Here is a 26,846-nt window from a genome sequence, read left to right as displayed (position 1 = left end):
TGTCTGCGAATACGTTTGCCAATGTAGATGAAAATAACAAATTCCTTGAATGACACAAATTCCCAAAACTAACTCAAGAAGGAAGTGGGAAACCTAAATATCCCTAAATCGATCAAAGATACGGAACAGAAAACTCCAGGCCCACGTGACTTAACTAGGGAACGCTATGAAATATTTAAAGGAGAAATATCACCAATCCTATACAAATTCTTTCAGAAAGCAGAGGAGGGGAAACACTTCTCAAATCATTTTCCGAGGCCAGTCTTAACAGAACACCAAAGCCATATGATGATATTGCAAGAAAAGAGAACCGCAGGCTAATATCCTTCATTAAGCTAAGCACAAAATATGAAATGTTATCAAATTTAATCCGGCGACATATACAGCCTTATGACCAAACGAGATCTATCCCAAGAATGAAAGATTGGTTATGCATTAAAAAACCCATCAACCAGTGTTATCCATCATATTAAGTACAAAACAGGAGAAAAGCCATACGATCATTTCTCAAGATGCCGAAAAAGCATTTGACAGCGTTCAACCACCGCTATGATAAAAACTGTCGGAAAACTAGGACTACAAACAGACTTTCTTAATCCGATCAAGGTCATCTACAAAACTCCTACAGCTAACATGATAATGCAGGAAAATCGAATCCTTCCACTGGGGGTGGGGGAAGGCTGCTGGCCTGGGATTTGGCGGGCTGCCCAGAGGCCTATCCGGCCAGGGGGTGGAGATCAAGGGGCCCGGATTGAAGTATCTGCCTCCTCCTCGGGCAGTGGCCCGGATCCAGTCACCTCCTGTGGCACCAGCGGTTCCCTGGCATATGCACCCCACGCCCAGGCAGTGCTGCCCCAGCCCTGCCATCACCCCCGGCTGTACCTTGCTTGTTGACTATACCCCCTCCCAGACACAGAAGTAGACCAGCGCCCAGAAGGTCAGCAGACACAGGGTCACCTCCCGGTTGAGGGCCCCTGGCACCTCGAGCCCCAAGACTTGGTTCCTGGGGAGGGAAAGCCCATGAGAGTTGTGTCAGCAGAGGGCCAAGAGACTGGGGGTGTCTTGGGGAACACTGCCCTTCCTGCAGCCCTTTAATCCAGCCAGTACCACCGGTGCTTCTGGGATGCCAGGTGTAAGTCCCCAGCCTGGAGTCCCTGCAGTCTGTGTGCCCGGACCCCCAGGCGGCCCAGCCCCACGCCGTCCCCAGTGAGTCCCACAGAAGTCCCCGCTTCCCTCCCCAGGCGGGCAGGCACAGCCCCCTCTACACCCCTAGTCTCAGGACTCCAGAGCCGGGTCGCCCCACTCCCATGTGAAGGCACCTGTGCAAGCACACACACACGGAGACACCCATGTGCATTAATCTGACCCGTGCTCTTTCACACACACATGCACACTCACACGCCCGCGTGCATGCACCTGACCACATGCTCTCCTGCCCACATACATGCCCACGTGCAGACACCTGCAAAAACAGACACACGCACACGCCTATGCGTGTGAACCTGTGCACGTGCTCTCTCTCAGAAACACACCCATGCACACGCCCATGGGCATGCACCTGCCCATGCACTCACGCACACAGATACATTTGCACTGACGTGACCTACGTGTGGGACACCAGAGGGATAGACCGGCCCTGACCCAGGGGTGCCCGACTCCCTTCCGGAAGTCAATAACAAGGACCTGCGCTCAGCAGGATGGTCACCTGTGAGCGTGGCCAGGTTGGTAGCACTGCAGTCTTGGAGGTGCACAGGGACCAGGACTCACTGCGGTTTGCAGGCTTGGACGGGAAACAGGCACGTGCCCTGAGGAGTGGGGTGGGGTCTGTTTGAGCATGCGCACTGAGGAGCTGCGGACACAATAAAGGGTGGAGTGCTACCCAGCGGCTTCCTGGCTAAGCCGTTTACCAGGTTTCCAGGCCTGAGGCAGGGCTGACTTAGACGGCCCAGACCACGTGGGTGTGTCTGTGCAGGCTCATTGGGGTGACACATCGGGTGAACGCTTGAAGCTTCTGCAGGGAGCGCCTATTGCCGGAGAGCCTGCAGCCACTGTGGGAGCCAACTGTTGGTGGGAACCTATCGGGAGGCAGGACCAGGGTGTGTTTGTGCAGGCGCTCTGCCGATGCTGAGTTGCATGTCGCACTACGGGGATCAGTTCTATAGGGAGGGTTCAGTCTTTCCCAACGCGGAGTGAGGGGGAGAGGGGTTCAAGATGGAGTCCGAGGCACATGGTGGAGGAGCCACGAGGGCAGCCGATGAAGATGCAGGTGCCATGGCCTTTGTAGCGGGCACGGCACGTGTCAGCCGAGGTGTGCTGGGTGATGCTGGTGGCCGCGATGGCCCTGGTGACCCAGCTGGCCCTGGTGACACTGTCAGTCCTACAGTCCCTGGCGACCCCGGCGACCTGAGTGATCCCAGAGGCCCCAGCGCTGCAGGAGAGTCAGGTGGTGCAGTTGGTGACATTCTGCAGATCCTGGGGTTACCTCAGACACCACAGTTGGGAAGAGACACTGCACCCAGAGCCAGAGTTCTGAGTAACTGACCAGTTCAGTTGTATCCTATTCCAGGAGCCCCAGTGGGCCGGGCGGCCATGGGGTTCCGGGTGTGGGCTAGGGGTGGTTTGGGTGGTTGCAGGCGGCGGGGCCTAAAGTGTAGGAGGAGGATACTCTGGGGGGCTGAAGGGTATGGGTCAGGGGTGGTCTGGCTGCCAGGGCACGGTGGTGAGGAAAAGCAACCTGAAGGGATCCAGAGGGTCGGGGCAGTGATATCCAAAGTGTCCAGCGGCGACCTTGTGGGAGAAGGCGGGTCTCCGTGAGCAGGGAGCTTGACGTACAGGCAAAATGAGAAATGTGGATGGTGCCTTAACCACATCTCCACCAGCATTCTCACCGTACCTTTTGCATCGCTCGCTCAGGCAAAAATCGCCCGCAACTTCCTGTCTCAAAGTACTCCGCTGTGAGCGCCAGTTCAGAAGGAGCTCAATGTTAATGGCTGCTTGTTGGTTCTGTCAGTTCTAAAGGGGGCAGGGGCCCAGGCTGGGGAGGGGGTGGTGGGCAGTGGCCAGGGCCCGTCTTGGCCCGGGAGGAGCCATAATGGAGGGTTAAGCCTAAAGGAGAAATGTGGTGCTCTGGGCTTGTCAGTGTGCGGGGACAGAGGAAGGACATGCTCCACTTCCTCCTTCTTGTCGGGAGCTTGAATTTCATCTTCCCTCCTTATTTTAGCCAATTGAGTGCTGAAGACCATGCCCTGCTCCAGACGTCCATCACCCTCTGTCTGCAGATTTCCCTGGTGATGCGGACCATGCGGCACTATGCGCCCCCCCCCGCCCTTTCTACTAAGCCTCTGCACGAAAGTCAGGGTTAAATCTAGCGCATGTGCCCTAGCCTCAAGTGTCCTTCCCGAGGGCATTGATTTCTGCTTCATCTTGTGCCTGTGCTGCTGCTGGGGGGTTCGGGGTCCACCATACTTTGTTTGGTGATTGTTAACTGCAGAAAACGAAACTGAGCTACTGTGCCCTCTCTGACTAGTTTTAGCTTCTGCACTTCTTAATACTCTATTTGTCTTCTGGTTGGAGGGGAAGTTCTGAGATGCAGATATTCAAGGAGTACAACATAAGTGAAGACAATGTAAGAAGCCGGAGAATAAGACAGTAGTTTACTGCCATTCAGTATTAATTTTGGAGTATTTTCTCATTTTATGAAGTGAAGTGAAGTGAAAGTCGCTCAGTCATGTCTGACTCTTTGCGACCCCATGGACTATACAGTCCACGGAATTTTCCAGGCCTGAATACTGGAGTGGGTAGCCTTTCCCTTCTCCAGGGGATCTTCCCAACCCAGAGATCAAACCCAGGTCTCCCACACTGCAGGCAGATTCTTTAGCAGCTGAACCACAAGGGAGGCCTGTGCCATGGCAATACTGTCTGAAAACGGACGTGATGGACGAACACATGAAAGCACTTGAAAAAACGCTTGGACCATAGGAAGTGCTAGCTATCACTACGGTCAAAGAACACAGCTATGATGTGGACTGGGCAAAAAGGGGACCAGGGTGGGTGGTGTGGCTTGGCCCCTTGCCCTCGACTCCCACCTTAGTCCAGTGAGACCCTTCTGTGGCATACGTTGGAGAAACGAAAGTCGCATTGTGGAACTAGCTTTAGGCCATGCGACGGGAAAGTCGGCATTTGTGTCTCAGTGGCGTCTCTGTGGACACTTGGCGGGCTCCATTCCACGCCATCTGAGCCGGCACTGGAGGGGCCCGTGTGCGCAGGCGCATCGGGGGCACCTGAAAGGAGCGTGGCGTTGTGACAGAGCCGAGTCCCTCCAGCCTCACACGGTCTCCATAGCAGCCCGTGGGTGGCTGGGCTGTGTGCGCAGGCGCACTTTTGGCGTCCTTGCGCAGAAGGGGAGGGACTTCGTGAGCGGCCCAGTCTCTCCGCCCCTTATTTGGCGTCTGAGGGAGACGCACAGCAGCCATGCAGGCGTCGGGTGGTGGTGCCGGTGGCGCAGAGGGCCGAGATGACCAGCATAGCTCCAGAGCACCTCCTTGCCAGAGTGGTTCAGGCAGCGCTGAAGGTGAGGATCGTCCCCGGGCCCCAGAAGGCGGGGGTGGGCCTGGCAGAGGAAGAGCGGTGATGGAAGACGCTGGAGCTCGTCCCCGGGGTGAGCGGGCACCAGGTGGCCTAGGACCCGCTGGAGATGTAGCACCCTTGGCTGTAAGGCCTAGACGTGGAGAGGCGGTGCTGTATCCTTTTCAGGGAGCCTTTCTGGGCGGGGTCAGTGGTGTGGTGGAGGGAAACATGCCGGCAGCCTGAGGAAGGGATAGAAGGGAGTACGGGGGCGATCCGGGGCAGCAGGACTGGGCAGCCTGGCAGCAAAGGAGGTTGTCAAGGCCTGAGGAGCCTGGAGGGTGGGGAAGATGGACAGAAGGGTTAGGGAGGCAGCTCAGGGTGGTCTCAGGTTGTGGTCAGGAGGATGGGCATCCTGGGGTAAAAGCAGGCCTCTGAGGTGCGAGGAAGCCCGAGATAATCAGCAAATTCTGTAATGGGTGGTGCCTTAACCGTGTCTCTCCCAGCACACTCAGAGTGCCTTTCCAGTCACCCCTGGAGGCAGACATGGCTCGCAGATCTCTGCTCCCAGATGCCCAGCGCCACCAAGGATTGGTTCTGAGGGAATTTGCAGTGAATGGCAGTGACCTGCTTGTGTCGGTTCCAGACGAGTTTGCCTTGGGAAGTGGGGGGTGCCAGGTGCTGTGGTCTGAGCTCCCTCTTAAGCGTGCTATGATGGAGACACTGAGGGGCTTGGTATAAGGAGGGGGGTTGGTACCCTGGACCTACAGGAGCAATCTTCCCTTTAACCTGATTTTCTTTTCCCTGCTTTTAGTACATGGACTGCTGAAGACCTGTGAAGACCTGGCTTTCATCCGACTTTCCATGAACCCATTCCTCGATCAGCTTTCCCTGGTGATTCGGAACATTCGGAGCCTTGGGCTCCCACCTCGCTGAGGAAAGGGGCTGAGGCCTAACCTTGTGTCCCCTGCTCGGCGGGGCATAGGGAATTCAAACTAAGAGGCATCGCCACTTTGTTATTTGAGTCTAAGTTTTTGCCTTTACTGGCCTTTGGTCTCTGTTGGTTCACTTGCTTTGTTGCCCTGCTGCTTGAGGAGTGGGGTGCTTCAGTGTTTGTTACAGCAGAAAATAAAGCTGAGTCACTTTTTGTGCCCCAGTTTCTTTTCAGCTAATGCGCTTCTGGATTTTAAAAACATTTTTTATCTTTGTTCTCGTGTTAGAGGGAAGGTACTGAAATCCAGATGTTTGAATTCCAATTACAAGGGAATTGAAAACAATTTCAGAAAATGAAAATCGAGCCCTATGTTCAGCACTAAATACTGTCAACGTTTAAGAATATTTTCTAGGTGTACTTGCACATTAAATACATAACAGCATGTGATGTAGAAGTTATCAAGTTTAGCTTTAATTTTTTTCCTGAATTTTTTTTCATTTAGTATACTAGCTTTTCCACTTTCTAAAATCTCTTCAGAAATGTGTTATTGAATAGATATAAGATGCATGATAATGTAATTATTGGGACTTCCCAGGCAGTCCGGTGGATAAGACTATGCACTTCCAGTGTAAGGGCTGCAGGTTCAGTCCCTGGCAGCAGAACTACGATCCCACATGTCGTGTGGCGTGGCCAAAAAAGTAAAATTGGGTCTTTAAATAAAAACAACAGCAACAATAATAATCTCATTATGGAACATGTAAGTTGTTTCCACGTTTTTCATTACTATGGTTAATGAATTAGTGGAATTTATAAATCTTTCCATTAACGGTTATTTCCTTAAAGTATTACTATATTCCAACAATTAGAAATGCTGACCTAACTGTTTACTTCTCTCTTGCTTTTTTAAAAAATTAATTTATCTTTTTAATTGGAGGCTAATTACTTTACAATATTACAGCGGTTACTGCCATACATTGACATGTCCAGGCTCCCCGCTGGTGTCCTCTTGGCCACAGAGCAGGGGACAGACATAGGCAGTAGACCAGGTCTTTGCACACCCTAAAACTGACTGGGAGCCAGAATCAACAGAAACTGGGAGGGTGGAAAGGTGGGACAGGGATGCCCCCCACACAGGAAAGGGTCAGCCACTGCTGGTGGCTCTTCCCTTCCAGTGGGGGTGAGGGAAGTCTGCTGGGGGGGCCGAGGACTCTCCGGCCAGGGGGTGGGGCTCAGGGACCGGATTGAAGTACAACCCCTGATGCAGTCACCTCCCGTGGCACCAGTGGTCCCTGGCAGATGAACCCCACGCCCAGGCAGTGCTGCCCCAGCCCCGTGGTCTCCCCCGGCTGTACCTTGCCTGTTGACTTGACCCCCTTCTAGACACAGAAGTGGACCAGCAGGCCAGTAGACACAGGGTCACATTCCAGTTGAGGTCCCCCGGTACCTCCGGCCCTCTGGATAGCCTCAAGACATTGTTCTTGGGGAAGGGAAAGCCATGAGAGTTGTGCCAGCAGGAGAGGGCAAGAGACTGGGGGTGTCCTAGGGGGTATTGCCCTTCCCTCGGCCCTTGAGTCCAGCCGGTCCCACCGGTGCTTCTGGGGGGCCTGATGTAAGTCCCCAGCCTGGAGTCCCTGCAGTCTGTGTGCCTGGAGCCCCAGGCGGCCCAGCCCCACGCCATCCCCAGTGAGTCTGACAGCAGTCCCCCCCCCCCCGCTTCCCTCCCCAGGTGGGCGGGCACAGTATGCTCCGCATCCCTCGTATCATGCCTCCAGGGCCGGGTCACCCCACTCCCATGTGAAGGCACCTTGAAAGCACGCACACAGAGACATATGCCCACGTGAGTGCATCCCAACCGTGGCCTCTTTGAAGCACACACACACACACACACACACCCATGTGCACGCCCCTGACCACACGCTCTCTCGTGACCACACATACATGCCCACGCACAAGCACCTCCACACACAGACACACTCACATGCTTATGTCATGAATCTGTGCATATGCTCTCTCTCTGAAACACACCCACGCACACACCTGATGGGCACGCACCTGTGTAAGGGCACTCTCTCGGGCACACACACAGATAAGCACATTCACATGCCTATGTGCATAAATCTGTGCACACGCTCTCTCTTACAAGCACACCCATACACACGCCCATGGGCATGCACCCGCTCATGCGATCATGCACACAGACACACATACAGACATGTGAGCTATGTGCGAGACACCAGAGAGACAGACGAGCGCTGACCCAGGGGTGCCCAACTCCCTTCTGGGAGTCAAGGAAAAGGACCTGCGCTCAGCAGGATGGTCACCTGTGAGCGACGCCAAGCTGTCAGCAGCACAGACTTGAAGGTGCACAGGGACCAGGGCTCACTTGGGGTTTGCAGGCTTGGCGTGGAAACAGTCACGCGCCTTGAGGAGGGCGGCAGCGTCTGTTTGAGCATCGCGCACTGAGGCGCTGCCCCCACACCGAAGGGTGGAGCGCCGCCTAGAGGCCTCACGGCTGAACCGTTTACCAGGTTTCCCGGCCGGAGGCAGGGCTGACTTAAGAGAGCCCAGACCTCGTGGGTATGGCTCTGCGCATGCGCGTTGGGGCTACGTGGTGCGTGAATGCGCGAAGCTTCAGCAGGGCACCCGTTGTCGGTGGGAACCAATCGTGAGGCAGGACCAGGGTGGGTTTGCGCGGGCGCTCTGCTGAGTTGCAGGTCTCACTCCGGGACTGGTATTTGTAGGGACTGTTCAGTCTTTCCCGCCGCGGAGGTGGGGGAGAGGGTTCAAGATGGAGTCCGAGGCACACGGTGGAGGAGCCACAAGGGCAGCCGATGAAGACGCAGTCGCCGTGGCCTCTGCAGCGGGCACGGCAGGTGGTGGCCAAGGCGTGCAGGGTGGTGCTGGTGGCCACGATTGCCCTGGCGACCCAGCTGTCCCTGGTGACGCCGTCAGTCGAGGAGTCCCTGGCGGCTCTGGTGACCAGGCTAATCCCAGAGGCCCCAGCGCTGCAGGAGAGTCGGGTGGTGCAGCCGGTGCCATGCCACAGATCGCGGGGGCACCGCAGGCGCCAGGGCCGGGTGGAGACGCTGCACCCGGAGCCAGAGTTCCGATTAACCGAGCCCTCCAGTGGTATCCTATGCTGGGAGCCCCGGTGGGCTGGGCGGCCGCAGGGGTCGGGGTGTGCGCTAGGGGTAGTTTGGGGGGTTGCAGGTGGCGGGGCCTAAAGCGTGGGAGGAGGGTACTCTGCGGGGCTGGAGGGTATGGGTCAGGGGTGGTCTGGCTGCCAGGGGATGGTGGTGACGGAAAGAAACCTGAAGGGATCCAGAGGGTCGGGCAGTGATAGCCAGGGTATCTGGCGGCGGCCTTGTGGGAGAAGGCGAGTCTCCACGAGCAGGGAGCCTGACGTGCAAGCCACGTGAGTCATGTGGATGGTGCCTTAACCATATCTCCACCAGCAGCCTCAGTGTGCTTTTCGCATCGCACGCACAGGCGGACATCGCCCGCCACTTCCTCACTCCACGTACTCAACTGCCAGGGCCGCTTCGGAGGGAGCTCGATGTTAATGGCTGCATGTTGGTTCTGTAAGTTCTAAAGGGGGCCGGGGCTGGGGAGGGAGTGGAGGACGGTGGCCAGTCTCGGCCCAGGAGGAGCCATAATGGAGGGTTAAGCCTAGAGGAGAAGTGTGGTGCTCTGGGCTCTGTCGGTGTGCGGGGACAGAGGGAGGACATGCTTCTCTTCCTCCTCCTTGGCAGGAGCTTGAATTTCATTTTCCCTCCCTTTTAGCCGATTGACTGCTGAAGATCCTGGCCTGCTCCGCAGGTCCATCGACTTCTGTGCGGGGCAGCTTTCCATGGTGATGCAGTCCTTGCAGCACTTTGTGCCCCCTCCTCGTGCTAAGCCTCAGCAGAGAAGACGGGCTTAAACCTAGCCTATGTGCCCTAGCCTCAAGTGTCCTTCCCCAGGGCATTGCTTTCGGAATTACTTTGATGGGGCTTCATCTTGTGCCTGTGCTGCTGCTTGGGGGCTCAGGGTCCACATCGTTTGTTTGGTGATTGTTAACTGCAGAAAGTAAAACTGAGCTACTGTGCTGCCTCTGACTTTATTTTTAGAGGGTTCGCTTCCTAATACTGCATTTGTCTTTTAGTTGGAGGAGAGGTTCTGAGATCCAGGTATTCAAGGAGTACAACATAATGGAAGCCAATGTAAGAAGTGGGAGAATAAGAAAGTTGTGTACTGCCATTCGGTATTGATTTTGGAATATTTTGTCAGTTTTACAGTTACATTTATATATAAAACACCAGAATGTTGTTGTTGTTGTTGTTGTTGTTGAGTCTTTTGTGTCCAGGTGAGTCTTTGCGATCCCATGGACTGTAGCACACCAGGCTCTGTGTCCCCGCTGTCTCCTGGAATTGGCTCAAATTCATGTCCTTTGAGTCGGTGGTGCTATCTAACCATCTCACCTTCTGTGCTCCCCTTCTCTTTTTGCCTTAAATCTTTCCCAGCATCACAGTCTTTTCCAGTGAGTCAGCTTTTGGCTTCTGCTGACCGAAGTGTTGTCGCTCCGGCTTCAGCACCCGTCCTTCCAATGAATATTCGGGACTGATTTCCTTTAGGATTGATTAGTTTGATCTCCTTGCAGTTCAAGGCACTCTCAAGAGTAACCTTGTATCGTGAAACCTTGCTAAAGTCACGGATTACTTGTAATAGCTCTTTTGTAGATCCCATGGAACTCCCTCTTAGACAAGCGTTTTGTAGGCACATACATGCACATTTATTTCTTCCTTTCCAATTAATGGATTTTAACTGATTTCTGTTAAAATGAGATCTCCCATCACTTTGGCCACCTGATATGAAGAGCCAACTCACTGGCAAAGACTCTGATGCTGGGAAATATTGAAGGCAGGAGGAGAAGGGAATGACAGAAGATGAGATGGTTGGATGGCATCACGACACCAGACGTGAGTTTGAGCAAGTTCTGGGAGATGGTGAAGGACAGGGAAGCCTGGCCTGCCGCAGTTCATGGAGTTGAAAATAGACACGACTGAGCAACTGAACACCACCACGCTGATCTCTGTTATAATGGATTTGATTTTCCTGCTTCTTTGCCTCCTGGTAATTTTAGATTGGATGCCAAGCAATATCAAATTTCCCTTGCATGCTTAATATTTTTCTATGCCTAAACTTTTCTTGAGCTGTATTCTGGAATCCTGTTAAGTTGCTTGGAAACAGTTTGATCCTTTTTGGATCTTACTTATTAAGATTGACTCTGTAGGACCAGAGCAGATCTCGGTGTAGGAGGAACTTAATTAACTGAAATCTTCAATGGCCGAGAAGGCTATAGCTGGAAACAGGGACTCTTTTGAAAAATTTTATTTATGAGTTTTTTTTTTTTGGCTGTGCTGCGTCTTGTTAACTGTGTGTAGGTTTTCTGTACTTGCAGCCAGCAGAGGCTACTCTCTAACTGCTGTGCTCAGGCTTCTCATTGCAGAGGTTTCCCTTGTCGAGGAGCACAGACTTTAGACAGTGGTGCGCTCAGTTGTTGCGGCACACGAGCTTAGCTGCCCCAGGCATGTGGGCTATTCCTGGCCCAGGGACTGAACTCATGTGCCCTGGATTGGCAGGCAGAATCTTGACCACTGGACCACCTGGGAAGCCAAACAAGAACCCTTAAGTGGTAGTAAAATCCACCTGGACAGTTGATTGGCACTTTATATTACAAGGAGAAGGACCATCCCTTTCCAGACAGGGCACCCAGAATTGACCCAGAAGTGGGCCATATGGTGGATACAGCAAAGCCTGTGCCATCCGCAGTACTTTTTAAGAGCTGTATAATATTGTATGTTATAATTGTATATTATTGTATATTTAAGAGCTGTATAAAATTGGAGAAGAAAACGGCAACCCACTCCAGTCTTCGTGCCTGGAAAATCCCATGGACAGAGGAGCCTGCTGGGCTACAGTCCATGGGGTCGCAAAGAGTCGGACACGACTGAGTGACTGAGCGTGGACACACTGTTAGATTAAGAAATATTCGTTCCCAGTCTCGTTCCTTTAAACACTGGAAATTGATTATGAATTTGATGCAAAGTCTATACCGCTGTCGAGGACATGGATGGGTTTTGTAATTCAGTGTCCCTTTTCCTTCTCTTGGCACCGGTACGCTGTCACTCTGGAAAACTGCCCCTTTCCTTTTCTCTAGGCCATTGTGACTGTGATAGAGCTGACTTCACATTTGATTCCACGGGTGGGCATGTGGCTCAGGCCTGGCCATTGGAGGACCACATTCCTCCTGCTGTGGTGATATCATCCAACCAGTGACACTTTGATTCTCTAGGGGAGGCAGGCTGGCAAAGGACAGAGGGGGAGTTGGAGCAAGAAGGCAAATCTCCGGGACAAAATGCTGGGCCCAGCCATGCCTGAAGACAGAAACTACCTCTGTATCTGGTAGTTACCCAGACCCAGAAGCTCTCCCTTTGGCTTAAAAACTAAAGTGGCAATTTTGGTCGTTTTCGTTCCACTCATTTTTCACTTGCAATAGCAAGTCTGGACCCTTCGTGAATTGAAGGATCATACTTTTCTTTCTTACGTAACTAATGCGGTCTGAAGACTTGGCCCTTATTTATTACTTCAAGGTAGAAACAGGCCTCTTTTCTTGTTAAGCGATTAGCTGCTTGCTCATCAACTCATATCATGGTTGAAAAAGAGACAAGTCAAAGGAGGAGAGGGACACTGCAAGGGGCAGCTGGTGGAAGGGCATAAGGAGAAGGACCATCCCTTTCCAGACAGGGCACCCAGAATTGACCCAGAAGTGGGCCATATGGTGGATACAGCAAAGCCTGTGCCATCCGCAGTACTTGTAAGAGCTGTCTAATATCCCTCAGAATGTGTAATCCATAGTTATTTTCACCAGTCTCTTGTAACTAGGCCTTTAGGCTGTTTGCAGTTTTTCAGTATTACAAACAATGCTGAAATGGACATCCTGGTACATTTGCTTTTGTGTAACATATTATGTGGACAAGGAAATGGCAAACCACGCCAGTATTCTTGCCTGAGAAATCCCATGGGCAGAGGAGCCTGCTGGGCTACGGTCTGTGGAGTTGCAAGAGTCGGACATGACTGAGTGACCAGACCACTACCACCAGCTCACTATGTACAATAATTCTGAGCTAAAACGGAAGGTTGTTGGGTGAAAAAGTAATCTCTTTTTGAAATGTTTTACACATATTCCCAAATATGTTTTATACATATCCCCATGCCCTCCAAAACGGTTGCATCGATTTGACTCGAACCAGTTGGGTATGAAAGTGTCCACTTTTGTCCTGCCTACCCTGAATTTGTCAGCTTGTTGTTTAGTCGCTAAACTGTGCCCAACTCTTTTGCAACCCAATGAACTGTAGCCCACCAGGCTCCTCTGTCTGTGTCCGTGGGGTTTTCCAGGCAAGCATAATGGAGTGGGTTGCCATTTCCTTCTTCAGGGGATCTTCCCGAACCAAGGACTGAACTCACATCTACTGCTTGGCAGGCAGATTATTTTACCACTGAGCCACCTTGGAAGCCCATTTGTCCGCGTAGCATGGCATAACAGAATAATAATAAAATACCACAGACCAGGTGGTTTAAGGGCTTCCCTGGTAGCTCAGCTGGCAAAGAATCCACTGGCAATGCAGGAGACCCCAGTTACACTCCTGGGTTGGGAAGATCCCCTGGAGAAGGGATAGGCTAGCCACTCCAGTATTCTTGGGCTTCCCTAGTGGCTCAGAAGGTCAAGAATCCGCCTGCAATGCAGGAGACCGGGGTTCGATCCCTGGGTTGGAGAGATCCCCTGAAGGAGGGCATGGGAACCCCCCTCCAGTATTCTGGCCTGGACAATACCTGTGGACAGAGGAACCCGGCAGGCCACGGTCCACGGGGTCGCGCAGCGACGGACAGGATTGTGCAAGCAACCACAGCACATTAGGAACAATGTCTGCGAATACGTTTGCCAATGTAGATGAAAATAACAAATTCCTTGAATGACACAAATTCCCAAAACTAACTCAAGAAGGAAGTGGGAAACCTAAATATCCCTAAATCGATCAAAGATACGGAACAGAAAACTCCAGGCCCACGTGACTTAACTAGGGAACGCTATGAAATATTTAAAGGAGAAATATCACCAATCCTATACAAATTCTTTCAGAAAGCAGAGGAGGGGAAACACTTCTCAAATCATTTTCCGAGGCCAGTCTTAACAGAACACCAAAGCCATATGATGATATTGCAAGAAAAGAGAACCGCAGGCTAATATCCTTCATTAAGCTAAGCACAAAATATGAAATGTTATCAAATTTAATCCGGCGACATATACAGCCTTATGACCAAACGAGATCTATCCCAAGAATGAAAGATTGGTTATGCATTAAAAAACCCATCAACCAGTGTTATCCATCATATTAAGTACAAAACAGGAGAAAAGCCATACGATCATTTCTCAAGATGCCGAAAAAGCATTTGACAGCGTTCAACCACCGCTATGATAAAAACTGTCGGAAAACTAGGACTACAAACAGACTTTCTTAATCCGATCAAGGTCATCTACAAAACTCCTACAGCTAACATGATAATGCAGGAAAATCGAATCCTTCCACTGGGGGTGGGGGAAGGCTGCTGGCCTGGGATTTGGCGGGCTGCCCAGAGGCCTATCCGGCCAGGGGGTGGAGATCAAGGGGCCCGGATTGAAGTATCTGCCTCCTCCTCGGGCAGTGGCCCGGATCCAGTCACCTCCTGTGGCACCAGCGGTTCCCTGGCATATGCACCCCACGCCCAGGCAGTGCTGCCCCAGCCCTGCCATCACCCCCGGCTGTACCTTGCTTGTTGACTATACCCCCTCCCAGACACAGAAGTAGACCAGCGCCCAGAAGGTCAGCAGACACAGGGTCACCTCCCGGTTGAGGGCCCCTGGCACCTCGAGCCCCAAGACTTGGTTCCTGGGGAGGGAAAGCCCATGAGAGTTGTGTCAGCAGAGGGCCAAGAGACTGGGGGTGTCTTGGGGAACACTGCCCTTCCTGCAGCCCTTTAATCCAGCCAGTACCACCGGTGCTTCTGGGATGCCAGGTGTAAGTCCCCAGCCTGGAGTCCCTGCAGTCTGTGTGCCCGGACCCCCAGGCGGCCCAGCCCCACGCCGTCCCCAGTGAGTCCCACAGAAGTCCCCGCTTCCCTCCCCAGGCGGGCAGGCACAGCCCCCTCTACACCCCTAGTCTCAGGACTCCAGAGCCGGGTCGCCCCACTCCCATGTGAAGGCACCTGTGCAAGCACACACACACGGAGACACCCATGTGCATTAATCTGACCCGTGCTCTTTCACACACACATGCACACTCACACGCCCGCGTGCATGCACCTGACCACATGCTCTCCTGCCCACATACATGCCCACGTGCAGACACCTGCAAAAACAGACACACGCACACGCCTATGCGTGTGAACCTGTGCACGTGCTCTCTCTCAGAAACACACCCATGCACACGCCCATGGGCATGCACCTGCCCATGCACTCACGCACACAGATACATTTGCACTGACGTGACCTACGTGTGGGACACCAGAGGGATAGACCGGCCCTGACCCAGGGGTGCCCGACTCCCTTCCGGAAGTCAATAACAAGGACCTGCGCTCAGCAGGATGGTCACCTGTGAGCGTGGCCAGGTTGGTAGCACTGCAGTCTTGGAGGTGCACAGGGACCAGGACTCACTGCGGTTTGCAGGCTTGGACGGGAAACAGGCACGTGCCCTGAGGAGTGGGGTGGGGTCTGTTTGAGCATGCGCACTGAGGAGCTGCGGACACAATAAAGGGTGGAGTGCTACCCAGCGGCTTCCTGGCTAAGCCGTTTACCAGGTTTCCAGGCCTGAGGCAGGGCTGACTTAGACGGCCCAGACCACGTGGGTGTGTCTGTGCAGGCTCATTGGGGTGACACATCGGGTGAACGCTTGAAGCTTCTGCAGGGAGCGCCTATTGCCGGAGAGCCTGCAGCCACTGTGGGAGCCAACTGTTGGTGGGAACCTATCGGGAGGCAGGACCAGGGTGTGTTTGTGCAGGCGCTCTGCCGATGCTGAGTTGCATGTCGCACTACGGGGATCAGTTCTATAGGGAGGGTTCAGTCTTTCCCAACGCGGAGTGAGGGGGAGAGGGGTTCAAGATGGAGTCCGAGGCACATGGTGGAGGAGCCACGAGGGCAGCCGATGAAGATGCAGGTGCCATGGCCTTTGTAGCGGGCACGGCACGTGTCAGCCGAGGTGTGCTGGGTGATGCTGGTGGCCGCGATGGCCCTGGTGACCCAGCTGGCCCTGGTGACACTGTCAGTCCTACAGTCCCTGGCGACCCCGGCGACCTGAGTGATCCCAGAGGCCCCAGCGCTGCAGGAGAGTCAGGTGGTGCAGTTGGTGACATTCTGCAGATCCTGGGGTTACCTCAGACACCACAGTTGGGAAGAGACACTGCACCCAGAGCCAGAGTTCTGAGTAACTGACCAGTTCAGTTGTATCCTATTCCAGGAGCCCCAGTGGGCCGGGCGGCCATGGGGTTCCGGGTGTGGGCTAGGGGTGGTTTGGGTGGTTGCAGGCGGCGGGGCCTAAAGTGTAGGAGGAGGATACTCTGGGGGGCTGAAGGGTATGGGTCAGGGGTGGTCTGGCTGCCAGGGCACGGTGGTGAGGAAAAGCAACCTGAAGGGATCCAGAGGGTCGGGGCAGTGATATCCAAAGTGTCCAGCGGCGACCTTGTGGGAGAAGGCGGGTCTCCGTGAGCAGGGAGCTTGACGTACAGGCAAAATGAGAAATGTGGATGGTGCCTTAACCACATCTCCACCAGCATTCTCACCGTACCTTTTGCATCGCTCGCTCAGGCAAAAATCGCCCGCAACTTCCTGTCTCAAAGTACTCCGCTGTGAGCGCCAGTTCAGAAGGAGCTCAATGTTAATGGCTGCTTGTTGGTTCTGTCAGTTCTAAAGGGGGCAGGGGCCCAGGCTGGGGAGGGGGTGGTGGGCAGTGGCCAGGGCCCGTCTTGGCCCGGGAGGAGCCATAATGGAGGGTTAAGCCTAAAGGAGAAATGTGGTGCTCTGGGCTTGTCAGTGTGCGGGGACAGAGGAAGGACATGCTCCACTTCCTCCTTCTTGTCGGGAGCTTGAATTTCATCTTCCCTCCTTATTTTAGCCAATTGAGTGCTGAAGACCATGCCCTGCTCCAGACGTCCATCACCCTCTGTCTGCAGATTTCCCTGGTGATGCGGACCATGCGGCACTATGCGCCCCCCCCCCGCCCTTTCTACTAAGCCTCTGCACGAAAGTCAGGGTTAAATCTAGCGCATGTGCCCTAGCCTCAAGTGTCCTTCCCGAGGGCATTGATTTCTGCTTCATCTTGTGCCTGTGCTGCTGCTGGGGGGTTCGGGGTCCACCATACTTTGTTTGGTGATTGTTAACTGCAGAAAACGAAACTGAGCTACTGTGCCCTCTCTGACTAGTTTTAGCTTCTGCACTTCTTAATACTCTATTTGTCTTCTGGTTGGAGGGGAAGTTCTGAGATGCAGATATTCAAGGAGTACAACATAAGTGAAGACAATGTAAGAAGCCGGAGAATAAGACAGTAGTTTACTGCCATTCAGTATTAATTTTGGAGTATTTTCTCATTTTATGAAGTGAAGTGAAGTGAAAGTCGCTCAGTCATGTCTGACTCTTTGCGACCCCATGGACTATACAGTCCACGGAATTTTCCAGGCCTGAATACTGGAGTGGGTAGCCTTTCCCTTCTCCAGGGGATCTTCCCAACCCAGAGATCAAACCCAGGTCTCCCACACTGCAGGCAGATTCTTTAGCAGCTGAACCACAAGGGAGGCCTGTGCCATGGCAATACTGTCTGAAAACGGACGTGATGGACGAACACATGAAAGCACTTGAAAAAACGCTTGGACCATAGGAAGTGCTAGCTATCACTACGGTCAAAGAACACAGCTATGATGTGGACTGGGCAAAAAGGGGACCAGGGTGGGTGGTGTGGCTTGGCCCCTTGCCCTCGACTCCCACCTTAGTCCAGTGAGACCCTTCTGTGGCATACGTTGGAGAAACGAAAGTCGCATTGTGGAACTAGCTTTAGGCCATGCGACGGGAAAGTCGGCATTTGTGTCTCAGTGGCGTCTCTGTGGACACTTGGCGGGCTCCATTCCACGCCATCTGAGCCGGCACTGGAGGGGCCCGTGTGCGCAGGCGCATCGGGGGCACCTGAAAGGAGCGTGGCGTTGTGACAGAGCCGAGTCCCTCCAGCCTCACACGGTCTCCATAGCAGCCCGTGGGTGGCTGGGCTGTGTGCGCAGGCGCACTTTTGGCGTCCTTGCGCAGAAGGGGAGGGACTTCGTGAGCGGCCCAGTCTCTCCGCCCCTTATTTGGCGTCTGAGGGAGACGCACAGCAGCCATGCAGGCGTCGGGTGGTGGTGCCGGTGGCGCAGAGGGCCGAGATGACCAGCATAGCTCCAGAGCACCTCCTTGCCAGAGTGGTTCAGGCAGCGCTGAAGGTGAGGATCGTCCCCGGGCCCCAGAAGGCGGGGGTGGGCCTGGCAGAGGAAGAGCGGTGATGGAAGACGCTGGAGCTCGTCCCCGGGGTGAGCGGGCACCAGGTGGCCTAGGACCCGCTGGAGATGTAGCACCCTTGGCTGTAAGGCCTAGACGTGGAGAGGCGGTGCTGTATCCTTTTCAGGGAGCCTTTCTGGGCGGGGTCAGTGGTGTGGTGGAGGGAAACATGCCGGCAGCCTGAGGAAGGGATAGAAGGGAGTACGGGGGCGATCCGGGGCAGCAGGACTGGGCAGCCTGGCAGGAAAGGAGGTTGTCAAGGCCTGAGGAGCCTGGAGGGTGGGGAAGATGGACAGAAGGGTTAGGGAGGCAGCTCAGGGTGGTCTCAGGTTGTGGTCAGGAGGATGGGCATCCTGGGGTAAAAGCAGGCCTCTGAGGTGCGAGGAAGCCCGAGATAATCAGCAAATTCTGTAATGGGTGGTGCCTTAACCGTGTCTCTCCCAGCACACTCAGAGTGCCTTTCCAGTCACCCCTGGAGGCAGACATGGCTCGCAGATCTCTGCTCCCAGATGCCCAGCGCCACCAAGGATTGGTTCTGAGGGAATTTGCAGTGAATGGCAGTGACCTGCTTGTGTCAGTTCCAGACGAGTTTGCCTTGGGAAGTGGGGGGTGGCAGGTGCTGTGGTCTGAGCTCCCTCTTAAGCGTGCTATGATGGAGACACTGAGGGGCTTGGTATAAGCAGGGGGGTTGGTACCCTGGACCTACAGGAGCAATCTTCCCTTTAACCTGATTTTCTTTTCCCTGCTTTTAGTACATGGACTGCTGAAGACCTGTGAAGACCTGGCTTTCATCCGACTTTCCATGAACCCATTCCTCGATCAGCTTTCCCTGGTGATTCGGAACATTCGGAGCCTTGGGCTCCCACCTCGCTGAGGAAAGGGGCTGAGGCCTAACCTTGTGTCCCCTGCTCGGCGGGGCATAGGGAATTCAAACTAAGAGGCATCGCCACTTTGTTATTTGAGTCTAAGTTTTTGCCTTTACTGGCCTTTGGTCTCTGTTGGTTCACTTGCTTTGTTGCCCTGCTGCTTGAGGAGTGGGGTGCTTCAGTGTTTGTTACAGCAGAAAATAAAGCTGAGTCACTTTTTGTGCCCCAGTTTCTTTTCAGCTAATGCGCTTCTGGATTTTAAAAACATTTTTTATCTTTGTTCTCGTGTTAGAGGGAAGGTACTGAAATCCAGATGTTTGAATTCCAATTACAAGGGAATTGAAAACAATTTCAGAAAATGAAAATCGAGCCCTATGTTCAGCACTAAATACTGTCAACGTTTAAGAATATTTTCTAGGTGTACTTGCACATTAAATACATAACAGCATGTGATGTAGAAGTTATCAAGTTTAGCTTTAATTTTTTTCCTGAATTTTTTTTCATTTAGTATACTAGCTTTTCCACTTTCTAAAATCTCTTCAGAAATGTGTTATTGAATAGATATAAGATGCATGATAATGTAATTATTGGGACTTCCCAGGCAGTCCGGTGGATAAGACTATGCACTTCCAGTGTAAGGGCTGCAGGTTCAGTCCCTGGCAGCAGAACTACGATCCCACATGTCGTGTGGCGTGGCCAAAAAAGTAAAATTGGGTCTTTAAATAAAAACAACAGCAACAATAATAATCTCATTATGGAACATGTAAGTTGTTTCCACGTTTTTCATTACTATGGTTAATGAATTAGTGGAATTTATAAATCTTTCCATTAACGGTTATTTCCTTAAAGTATTACTATATTCCAACAATTAGAAATGCTGACCTAACTGTTTACTTCTCTCTTGCTTTTTTAAAAAATTAATTTATCTTTTTAATTGGAGGCTAATTACTTTACAATATTACAGCGGTTACTGCCATACATTGACATGTCCAGGCTCCCCGCTGGTGTCCTCTTGGCCACAGAGCAGGGGACAGACATAGGCAGTAGACCAGGTCTTTGCACACCCTAAAACTGACTGGGAGCCAGAATCAACAGAAACTGGGAGGGTGGAAAGGTGGGACAGGGATGCCCCCCACACAGGAAAGGGTCAGCCACTGCTGGTGGCTCTTCCCTTCCAGTGGGGGTGAGGGAAGTCTGCTGGGGGGGCCGAGGACTCTCCGGCCAGGGGGTGGGGCTCAGGGACCGGATTGAAGTACAACCCCTGATGCAGTCACCTCCCGTGGCACCAGTGGTCCCTGGCAGATGAACCCCACGCCCAGGCAGTGCTGCCCCAGCCCCGTGGTCTCCCCCGGCTGTACCTTGCCTGTTGACTTGACCCCCTTCTAGACACAGAAGTGGACCAGCAGGCCAGTAGACACAGGGTCACATTCCAGTTGAGGTCCCCCGGTACCTCCGGCCCTCTGGATAGCCTCAAGACATTGTTCTTGGGGAAGGGAAAGCCATGAGAGTTGTGCCAGCAGGAGAGGGCAAGAGACTGGGGGTGTCCTAGGGGGTATTGCCCTTCCCTCGGCCCTTGAGTCCAGCCGGTCCCACCGGTGCTTCTGGGGGGCCTGATGTAAGTCCCCAGCCTGGAGTCCCTGCAGTCTGTGTGCCTGGAGCCCCAGGCGGCCCAGCCCCACGCCATCCCCAGTGAGTCTGACAGCAGTCCCCCCCCCCCCCGCTTCCCTCCCCAGGTGGGCGGGCACAGTATGCTCCGCATCCCTCGTATCATGCCTCCAGGGCCGGGTCACCCCACTCCCATGTGAAGGCACCTTGAAAGCACGCACACAGAGACATATGCCCACGTGAGTGCATCCCAACCGTGGCCTCTTTGAAGCACACACACACACACACACACACCCATGTGCACGCCCCTGACCACACGCTCTCTCGTGACCACACATACATGCCCACGCACAAGCACCTCCACACACAGACACACTCACATGCTTATGTCATGAATCTGTGCATATGCTCTCTCTCTGAAACACACCCACGCACACACCTGATGGGCACGCACCTGTGTAAGGGCACTCTCTCGGGCACACACACAGATAAGCACATTCACATGCCTATGTGCATAAATCTGTGCACACGCTCTCTCTTACAAGCACACCCATACACACGCCCATGGGCATGCACCCGCTCATGCGATCATGCACACAGACACACATACAGACATGTGAGCTATGTGCGAGACACCAGAGAGACAGACGAGCGCTGACCCAGGGGTGCCCAACTCCCTTCTGGGAGTCAAGGAAAAGGACCTGCGCTCAGCAGGATGGTCACCTGTGAGCGACGCCAAGCTGTCAGCAGCACAGACTTGAAGGTGCACAGGGACCAGGGCTCACTTGGGGTTTGCAGGCTTGGCGTGGAAACAGTCACGCGCCTTGAGGAGGGCGGCAGCGTCTGTTTGAGCATCGCGCACTGAGGCGCTGCCCCCACACCGAAGGGTGGAGCGCCGCCTAGAGGCCTCACGGCTGAACCGTTTACCAGGTTTCCCGGCCGGAGGCAGGGCTGACTTAAGAGAGCCCAGACCTCGTGGGTATGGCTCTGCGCATGCGCGTTGGGGCTACGTGGTGCGTGAATGCGCGAAGCTTCAGCAGGGCACCCGTTGTCGGTGGGAACCAATCGTGAGGCAGGACCAGGGTGGGTTTGCGCGGGCGCTCTGCTGAGTTGCAGGTCTCACTCCGGGACTGGTATTTGTAGGGACTGTTCAGTCTTTCCCGCCGCGGAGGTGGGGGAGAGGGTTCAAGATGGAGTCCGAGGCACACGGTGGAGGAGCCACAAGGGCAGCCGATGAAGACGCAGTCGCCGTGGCCTCTGCAGCGGGCACGGCAGGTGGTGGCCAAGGCGTGCAGGGTGGTGCTGGTGGCCACGATTGCCCTGGCGACCCAGCTGTCCCTGGTGACGCCGTCAGTCGAGGAGTCCCTGGCGGCTCTGGTGACCAGGCTAATCCCAGAGGCCCCAGCGCTGCAGGAGAGTCGGGTGGTGCAGCCGGTGCCATGCCACAGATCGCGGGGGCACCGCAGGCGCCAGGGCCGGGTGGAGACGCTGCACCCGGAGCCAGAGTTCCGATTAACCGAGCCCTCCAGTGGTATCCTATGCTGGGAGCCCCGGTGGGCTGGGCGGCCGCAGGGGTCGGGGTGTGCGCTAGGGGTAGTTTGGGGGGTTGCAGGTGGCGGGGCCTAAAGCGTGGGAGGAGGGTACTCTGCGGGGCTGGAGGGTATGGGTCAGGGGTGGTCTGGCTGCCAGGGGATGGTGGTGACGGAAAGAAACCTGAAGGGATCCAGAGGGTCGGGCAGTGATAGCCAGGGTATCTGGCGGCGGCCTTGTGGGAGAAGGCGAGTCTCCACGAGCAGGGAGCCTGACGTGCAAGCCACGTGAGTCATGTGGATGGTGCCTTAACCATATCTCCACCAGCAGCCTCAGTGTGCTTTTCGCATCGCACGCACAGGCGGACATCGCCCGCCACTTCCTCACTCCACGTACTCAACTGCCAGGGCCGCTTCGGAGGGAGCTCGATGTTAATGGCTGCATGTTGGTTCTGTAAGTTCTAAAGGGGGCCGGGGCTGGGGAGGGAGTGGAGGACGGTGGCCAGTCTCGGCCCAGGAGGAGCCATAATGGAGGGTTAAGCCTAGAGGAGAAGTGTGGTGCTCTGGGCTCTGTCGGTGTGCGGGGACAGAGGGAGGACATGCTTCTCTTCCTCCTCCTTGGCAGGAGCTTGAATTTCATTTTCCCTCCCTTTTAGCCGATTGACTGCTGAAGACCCTGGCCTGCTCCGCAGGTCCATCGACTTCTGTGCGGGGCAGCTTTCCATGGTGATGCAGTCCTTGCAGCACTTTGTGCCCCCTCCTCGTGCTAAGCCTCAGCAGAGAAGACGGGCTTAAACCTAGCCTATGTGCCCTAGCCTCAAGTGTCCTTCCCCAGGGCATTGCTTTCGGAATTACTTTGATGGGGCTTCATCTTGTGCCTGTGCTGCTGCTTGGGGGCTCAGGGTCCACATCGTTTGTTTGGTGATTGTTAACTGCAGAAAGTAAAACTGAGCTACTGTGCTGCCTCTGACTTTATTTTTAGAGGGTTCGCTTCCTAATACTGCATTTGTCTTTTAGTTGGAGGAGAGGTTCTGAGATCCAGGTATTCAAGGAGTACAACATAATGGAAGCCAATGTAAGAAGTGGGAGAATAAGAAAGTTGTGTACTGCCATTCGGTATTGATTTTGGAATATTTTGTCAGTTTTACAGTTACATTTATATATAAAACACCAGAATGTTGTTGTTGTTGTTGTTGTTGTTGAGTCTTTTGTGTCCAGGTGAGTCTTTGCGATCCCATGGACTGTAGCACACCAGGCTCTGTGTCCCCGCTGTCTCCTGGAATTGGCTCAAATTCATGTCCTTTGAGTCGGTGGTGCTATCTAACCATCTCACCTTCTGTGCTCCCCTTCTCTTTTTGCCTTAAATCTTTCCCAGCATCACAGTCTTTTCCAGTGAGTCAGCTTTTGGCTTCTGCTGACCGAAGTGTTGTCGCTCCGGCTTCAGCACCCGTCCTTCCAATGAATATTCGGGACTGATTTCCTTTAGGATTGATTAGTTTGATCTCCTTGCAGTTCAAGGCACTCTCAAGAGTAACCTTGTATCGTGAAACCTTGCTAAAGTCACGGATTACTTGTAATAGCTCTTTTGTAGATCCCATGGAACTCCCTCTTAGACAAGCGTTTTGTAGGCACATACATGCACATTTATTTCTTCCTTTCCAATTAATGGATTTTAACTGATTTCTGTTAAAATGAGATCTCCCATCACTTTGGCCACCTGATATGAAGAGCCAACTCACTGGCAAAGACTCTGATGCTGGGAAATATTGAAGGCAGGAGGAGAAGGGAATGACAGAAGATGAGATGGTTGGATGGCATCACGACACCAGACGTGAGTTTGAGCAAGTTCTGGGAGATGGTGAAGGACAGGGAAGCCTGGCCTGCCGCAGTTCATGGAGTTGAAAATAGACACGACTGAGCAACTGAACACCACCACGCTGATCTCTGTTATAATGGATTTGATTTTCCTGCTTCTTTGCCTCCTGGTAATTTTAGATTGGATGCCAAGCAATATCAAATTTCCCTTGCATGCTTAATATTTTTCTATGCCTAAACTTTTCTTGAGCTGTATTCTGGAATCCTGTTAAGTTGCTTGGAAACAGTTTGATCCTTTTTGGATCTTACTTATTAAGATTGACTCTGTAGGACCAGAGCAGATCTCGGTGTAGGAGGAACTTAATTAACTGAAATCTTCAATGGCCGAGAAGGCTATAGCTGGAAACAGGGACTCTTTTGAAAAATTTTATTTATGAGTTTTTTTTTTTTGGCTGTGCTGCGTCTTGTTAACTGTGTGTAGGTTTTCTGTACTTGCAGCCAGCAGAGGCTACTCTCTAACTGCTGTGCTCAGGCTTCTCATTGCAGAGGTTTCCCTTGTCGAGGAGCACAGACTTTAGACAGTGGTGCGCTCAGTTGTTGCGGCACACGAGCTTAGCTGCCCCAGGCATGTGGGCTATTCCTGGCCCAGGGACTGAACTCATGTGCCCTGGATTGGCAGGCAGAATCTTGACCACTGGACCACCTGGGAAGCCAAACAAGAACCCTTAAGTGGTAGTAAAATCCACCTGGACAGTTGATTGGCACTTTATATTACAAGGAGAAGGACCATCCCTTTCCAGACAGGGCACCCAGAATTGACCCAGAAGTGGGCCATATGGTGGATACAGCAAAGCCTGTGCCATCCGCAGTACTTTTTAAGAGCTGTATAATATTGTATGTTATAATTGTATATTATTGTATATTTAAGAGCTGTATAAAATTGGAGAAGAAAACGGCAACCCACTCCAGTCTTCGTGCCTGGAAAATCCCATGGACAGAGGAGCCTGCTGGGCTACAGTCCATGGGGTCGCAAAGAGTCGGACACGACTGAGTGACTGAGCGTGGACACACTGTTAGATTAAGAAATATTCGTTCCCAGTCTCGTTCCTTTAAACACTGGAAATTGATTATGAATTTGATGCAAAGTCTATACCGCTGTCGAGGACATGGATGGGTTTTGTAATTCAGTGTCCCTTTTCCTTCTCTTGGCACCGGTACGCTGTCACTCTGGAAAACTGCCCCTTTCCTTTTCTCTAGGCCATTGTGACTGTGATAGAGCTGACTTCACATTTGATTCCACGGGTGGGCATGTGGCTCAGGCCTGGCCATTGGAGGACCACATTCCTCCTGCTGTGGTGATATCATCCAACCAGTGACACTTTGATTCTCTAGGGGAGGCAGGCTGGCAAAGGACAGAGGGGGAGTTGGAGCAAGAAGGCAAATCTCCGGGACAAAATGCTGGGCCCAGCCATGCCTGAAGACAGAAACTACCTCTGTATCTGGTAGTTACCCAGACCCAGAAGCTCTCCCTTTGGCTTAAAAACTAAAGTGGCAATTTTGGTCGTTTTCGTTCCACTCATTTTTCACTTGCAATAGCAAGTCTGGACCCTTCGTGAATTGAAGGATCATACTTTTCTTTCTTACGTAACTAATGCGGTCTGAAGACTTGGCCCTTATTTATTACTTCAAGGTAGAAACAGGCCTCTTTTCTTGTTAAGCGATTAGCTGCTTGCTCATCAACTCATATCATGGTTGAAAAAGAGACAAGTCAAAGGAGGAGAGGGACACTGCAAGGGGCAGCTGGTGGAAGGGCATAAGGAGAAGGACCATCCCTTTCCAGACAGGGCACCCAGAATTGACCCAGAAGTGGGCCATATGGTGGATACAGCAAAGCCTGTGCCATCCGCAGTACTTGTAAGAGCTGTCTAATATCCCTCAGAATGTGTAGTCCATAGTTATTTTCACCAGTCTCTTGTAACTAGGCCTTTAGGCTGTTTGCAGTTTTTCAGTATTACAAACAATGCTGAAATGGACATCCTGGTACATTTGCTTTTGTGTAACATATTATGTGGACAAGGAAATGGCAAACCACGCCAGTATTCTTGCCTGAGAAATCCCATGGGCAGAGGAGCCTGCTGGGCTACGGTCTGTGGAGTTGCAAGAGTCGGACATGACTGAGTGACCAGACCACTACCACCAGCTCACTATGTACAATAATTCTGAGCTAAAACGGAAGGTTGTTGGGTGAAAAAGTAATCTCTTTTTGAAATGTTTTACACATATTCCCAAATATGTTTTATACATATCCCCATGCCCTCCAAAACGGTTGCATCGATTTGACTCGAACCAGTTGGGTATGAAAGTGTCCACTTTTGTCCTGCCTACCCTGAATTTGTCAGCTTGTTGTTTAGTCGCTAAACTGTGCCCAACTCTTTTGCAACCCAATGAACTGTAGCCCACCAGGCTCCTCTGTCTGTGTCCGTGGGGTTTTCCAGGCAAGCATAATGGAGTGGGTTGCCATTTCCTTCTTCAGGGGATCTTCCCGAACCAAGGACTGAACTCACATCTACTGCTTGGCAGGCAGATTATTTTACCACTGAGCCACCTTGGAAGCCCATTTGTCCGCGTAGCATGGCATAACAGAATAATAATAAAATACCACAGACCAGGTGGTTTAAGGGCTTCCCTGGTAGCTCAGCTGGCAAAGAATCCACTGGCAATGCAGGAGACCCCAGTTACACTCCTGGGTTGGGAAGATCCCCTGGAGAAGGGATAGGCTAGCCACTCCAGTATTCTTGGGCTTCCCTAGTGGCTCAGAAGGTCAAGAATCCGCCTGCAATGCAGGAGACCGGGGTTCGATCCCTGGGTTGGAGAGATCCCCTGAAGGAGGGCATGGGAACCCCCCTCCAGTATTCTGGCCTGGACAATACCTGTGGACAGAGGAA

At 53.0% G+C, this 26,846-nt stretch overlaps 2 protein-coding genes and 1 long non-coding RNA gene across 4 annotated transcripts; all 3 read left to right on the top strand.

Annotated features, from left to right (window-relative positions):
- The first annotated feature begins 1,854 nt into the window (after nucleotides 1–1,854).
- Nucleotides 1,855–5,719, top strand: LOC145536610 (uncharacterized). Its single transcript, XR_014075932.1, has 6 exons — nucleotides 1,855–2,067; nucleotides 2,384–2,552; nucleotides 2,880–2,954; nucleotides 3,221–4,739; nucleotides 5,070–5,198; nucleotides 5,378–5,719. It is a non-coding gene; the product is annotated as an uncharacterized LOC145536610 (long non-coding RNA).
- Nucleotides 5,720–8,048: 2,329 nt separating this feature from the next.
- Nucleotides 8,049–9,804, top strand: LOC145536609 (uncharacterized). Its single transcript, XM_081566120.1, has 3 exons — nucleotides 8,049–8,626; nucleotides 8,953–9,078; nucleotides 9,281–9,804. Exons 1-3 carry the CDS (start codon nucleotides 8,329–8,331, stop codon nucleotides 9,286–9,288), a joined length of 432 nt encoding a protein of 143 aa, XP_081422246.1. The 5' UTR covers nucleotides 8,049–8,328; the 3' UTR covers nucleotides 9,289–9,804.
- An 8,103-nt stretch (nucleotides 9,805–17,907) lies between these two features.
- LOC145536608 (uncharacterized) lies at nucleotides 17,908–23,266 on the top strand. Of its 2 annotated transcripts, XM_081566119.1 has the most exons (4): nucleotides 21,526–21,611; nucleotides 21,701–22,088; nucleotides 22,415–22,540; nucleotides 22,743–23,266. In XM_081566119.1, exons 1-4 carry the CDS (start codon nucleotides 21,579–21,581, stop codon nucleotides 22,748–22,750), a joined length of 555 nt encoding a protein of 184 aa, XP_081422245.1. In that variant the 5' UTR covers nucleotides 21,526–21,578; the 3' UTR covers nucleotides 22,751–23,266. The 2 variants fall into 2 exon arrangements, 1 of the variants encoding a protein (XP_081422245.1); XR_014075931.1 differs by lacking the exons at nucleotides 21,526–21,611; nucleotides 21,701–22,088; nucleotides 22,415–22,540; nucleotides 22,743–23,266 and adding exons at nucleotides 17,908–18,031; nucleotides 18,839–19,180.
- The last annotated feature ends 3,580 nt before the right edge of the window (nucleotides 23,267–26,846 follow it).

Source organism: Giraffa tippelskirchi, chromosome X (assembly GCF_054371585.1).
Source record: "Giraffa tippelskirchi isolate mGirTip1 chromosome X, T2T-mGirTip1v1.2.pri, whole genome shotgun sequence".
NCBI classification, from domain to species: domain Eukaryota; kingdom Metazoa; phylum Chordata; class Mammalia; order Artiodactyla; family Giraffidae; genus Giraffa; species Giraffa tippelskirchi.
Note: the sequence above shows the minus strand (reverse complement) of the source record. Positions and strands in the feature narration are given on the sequence as shown.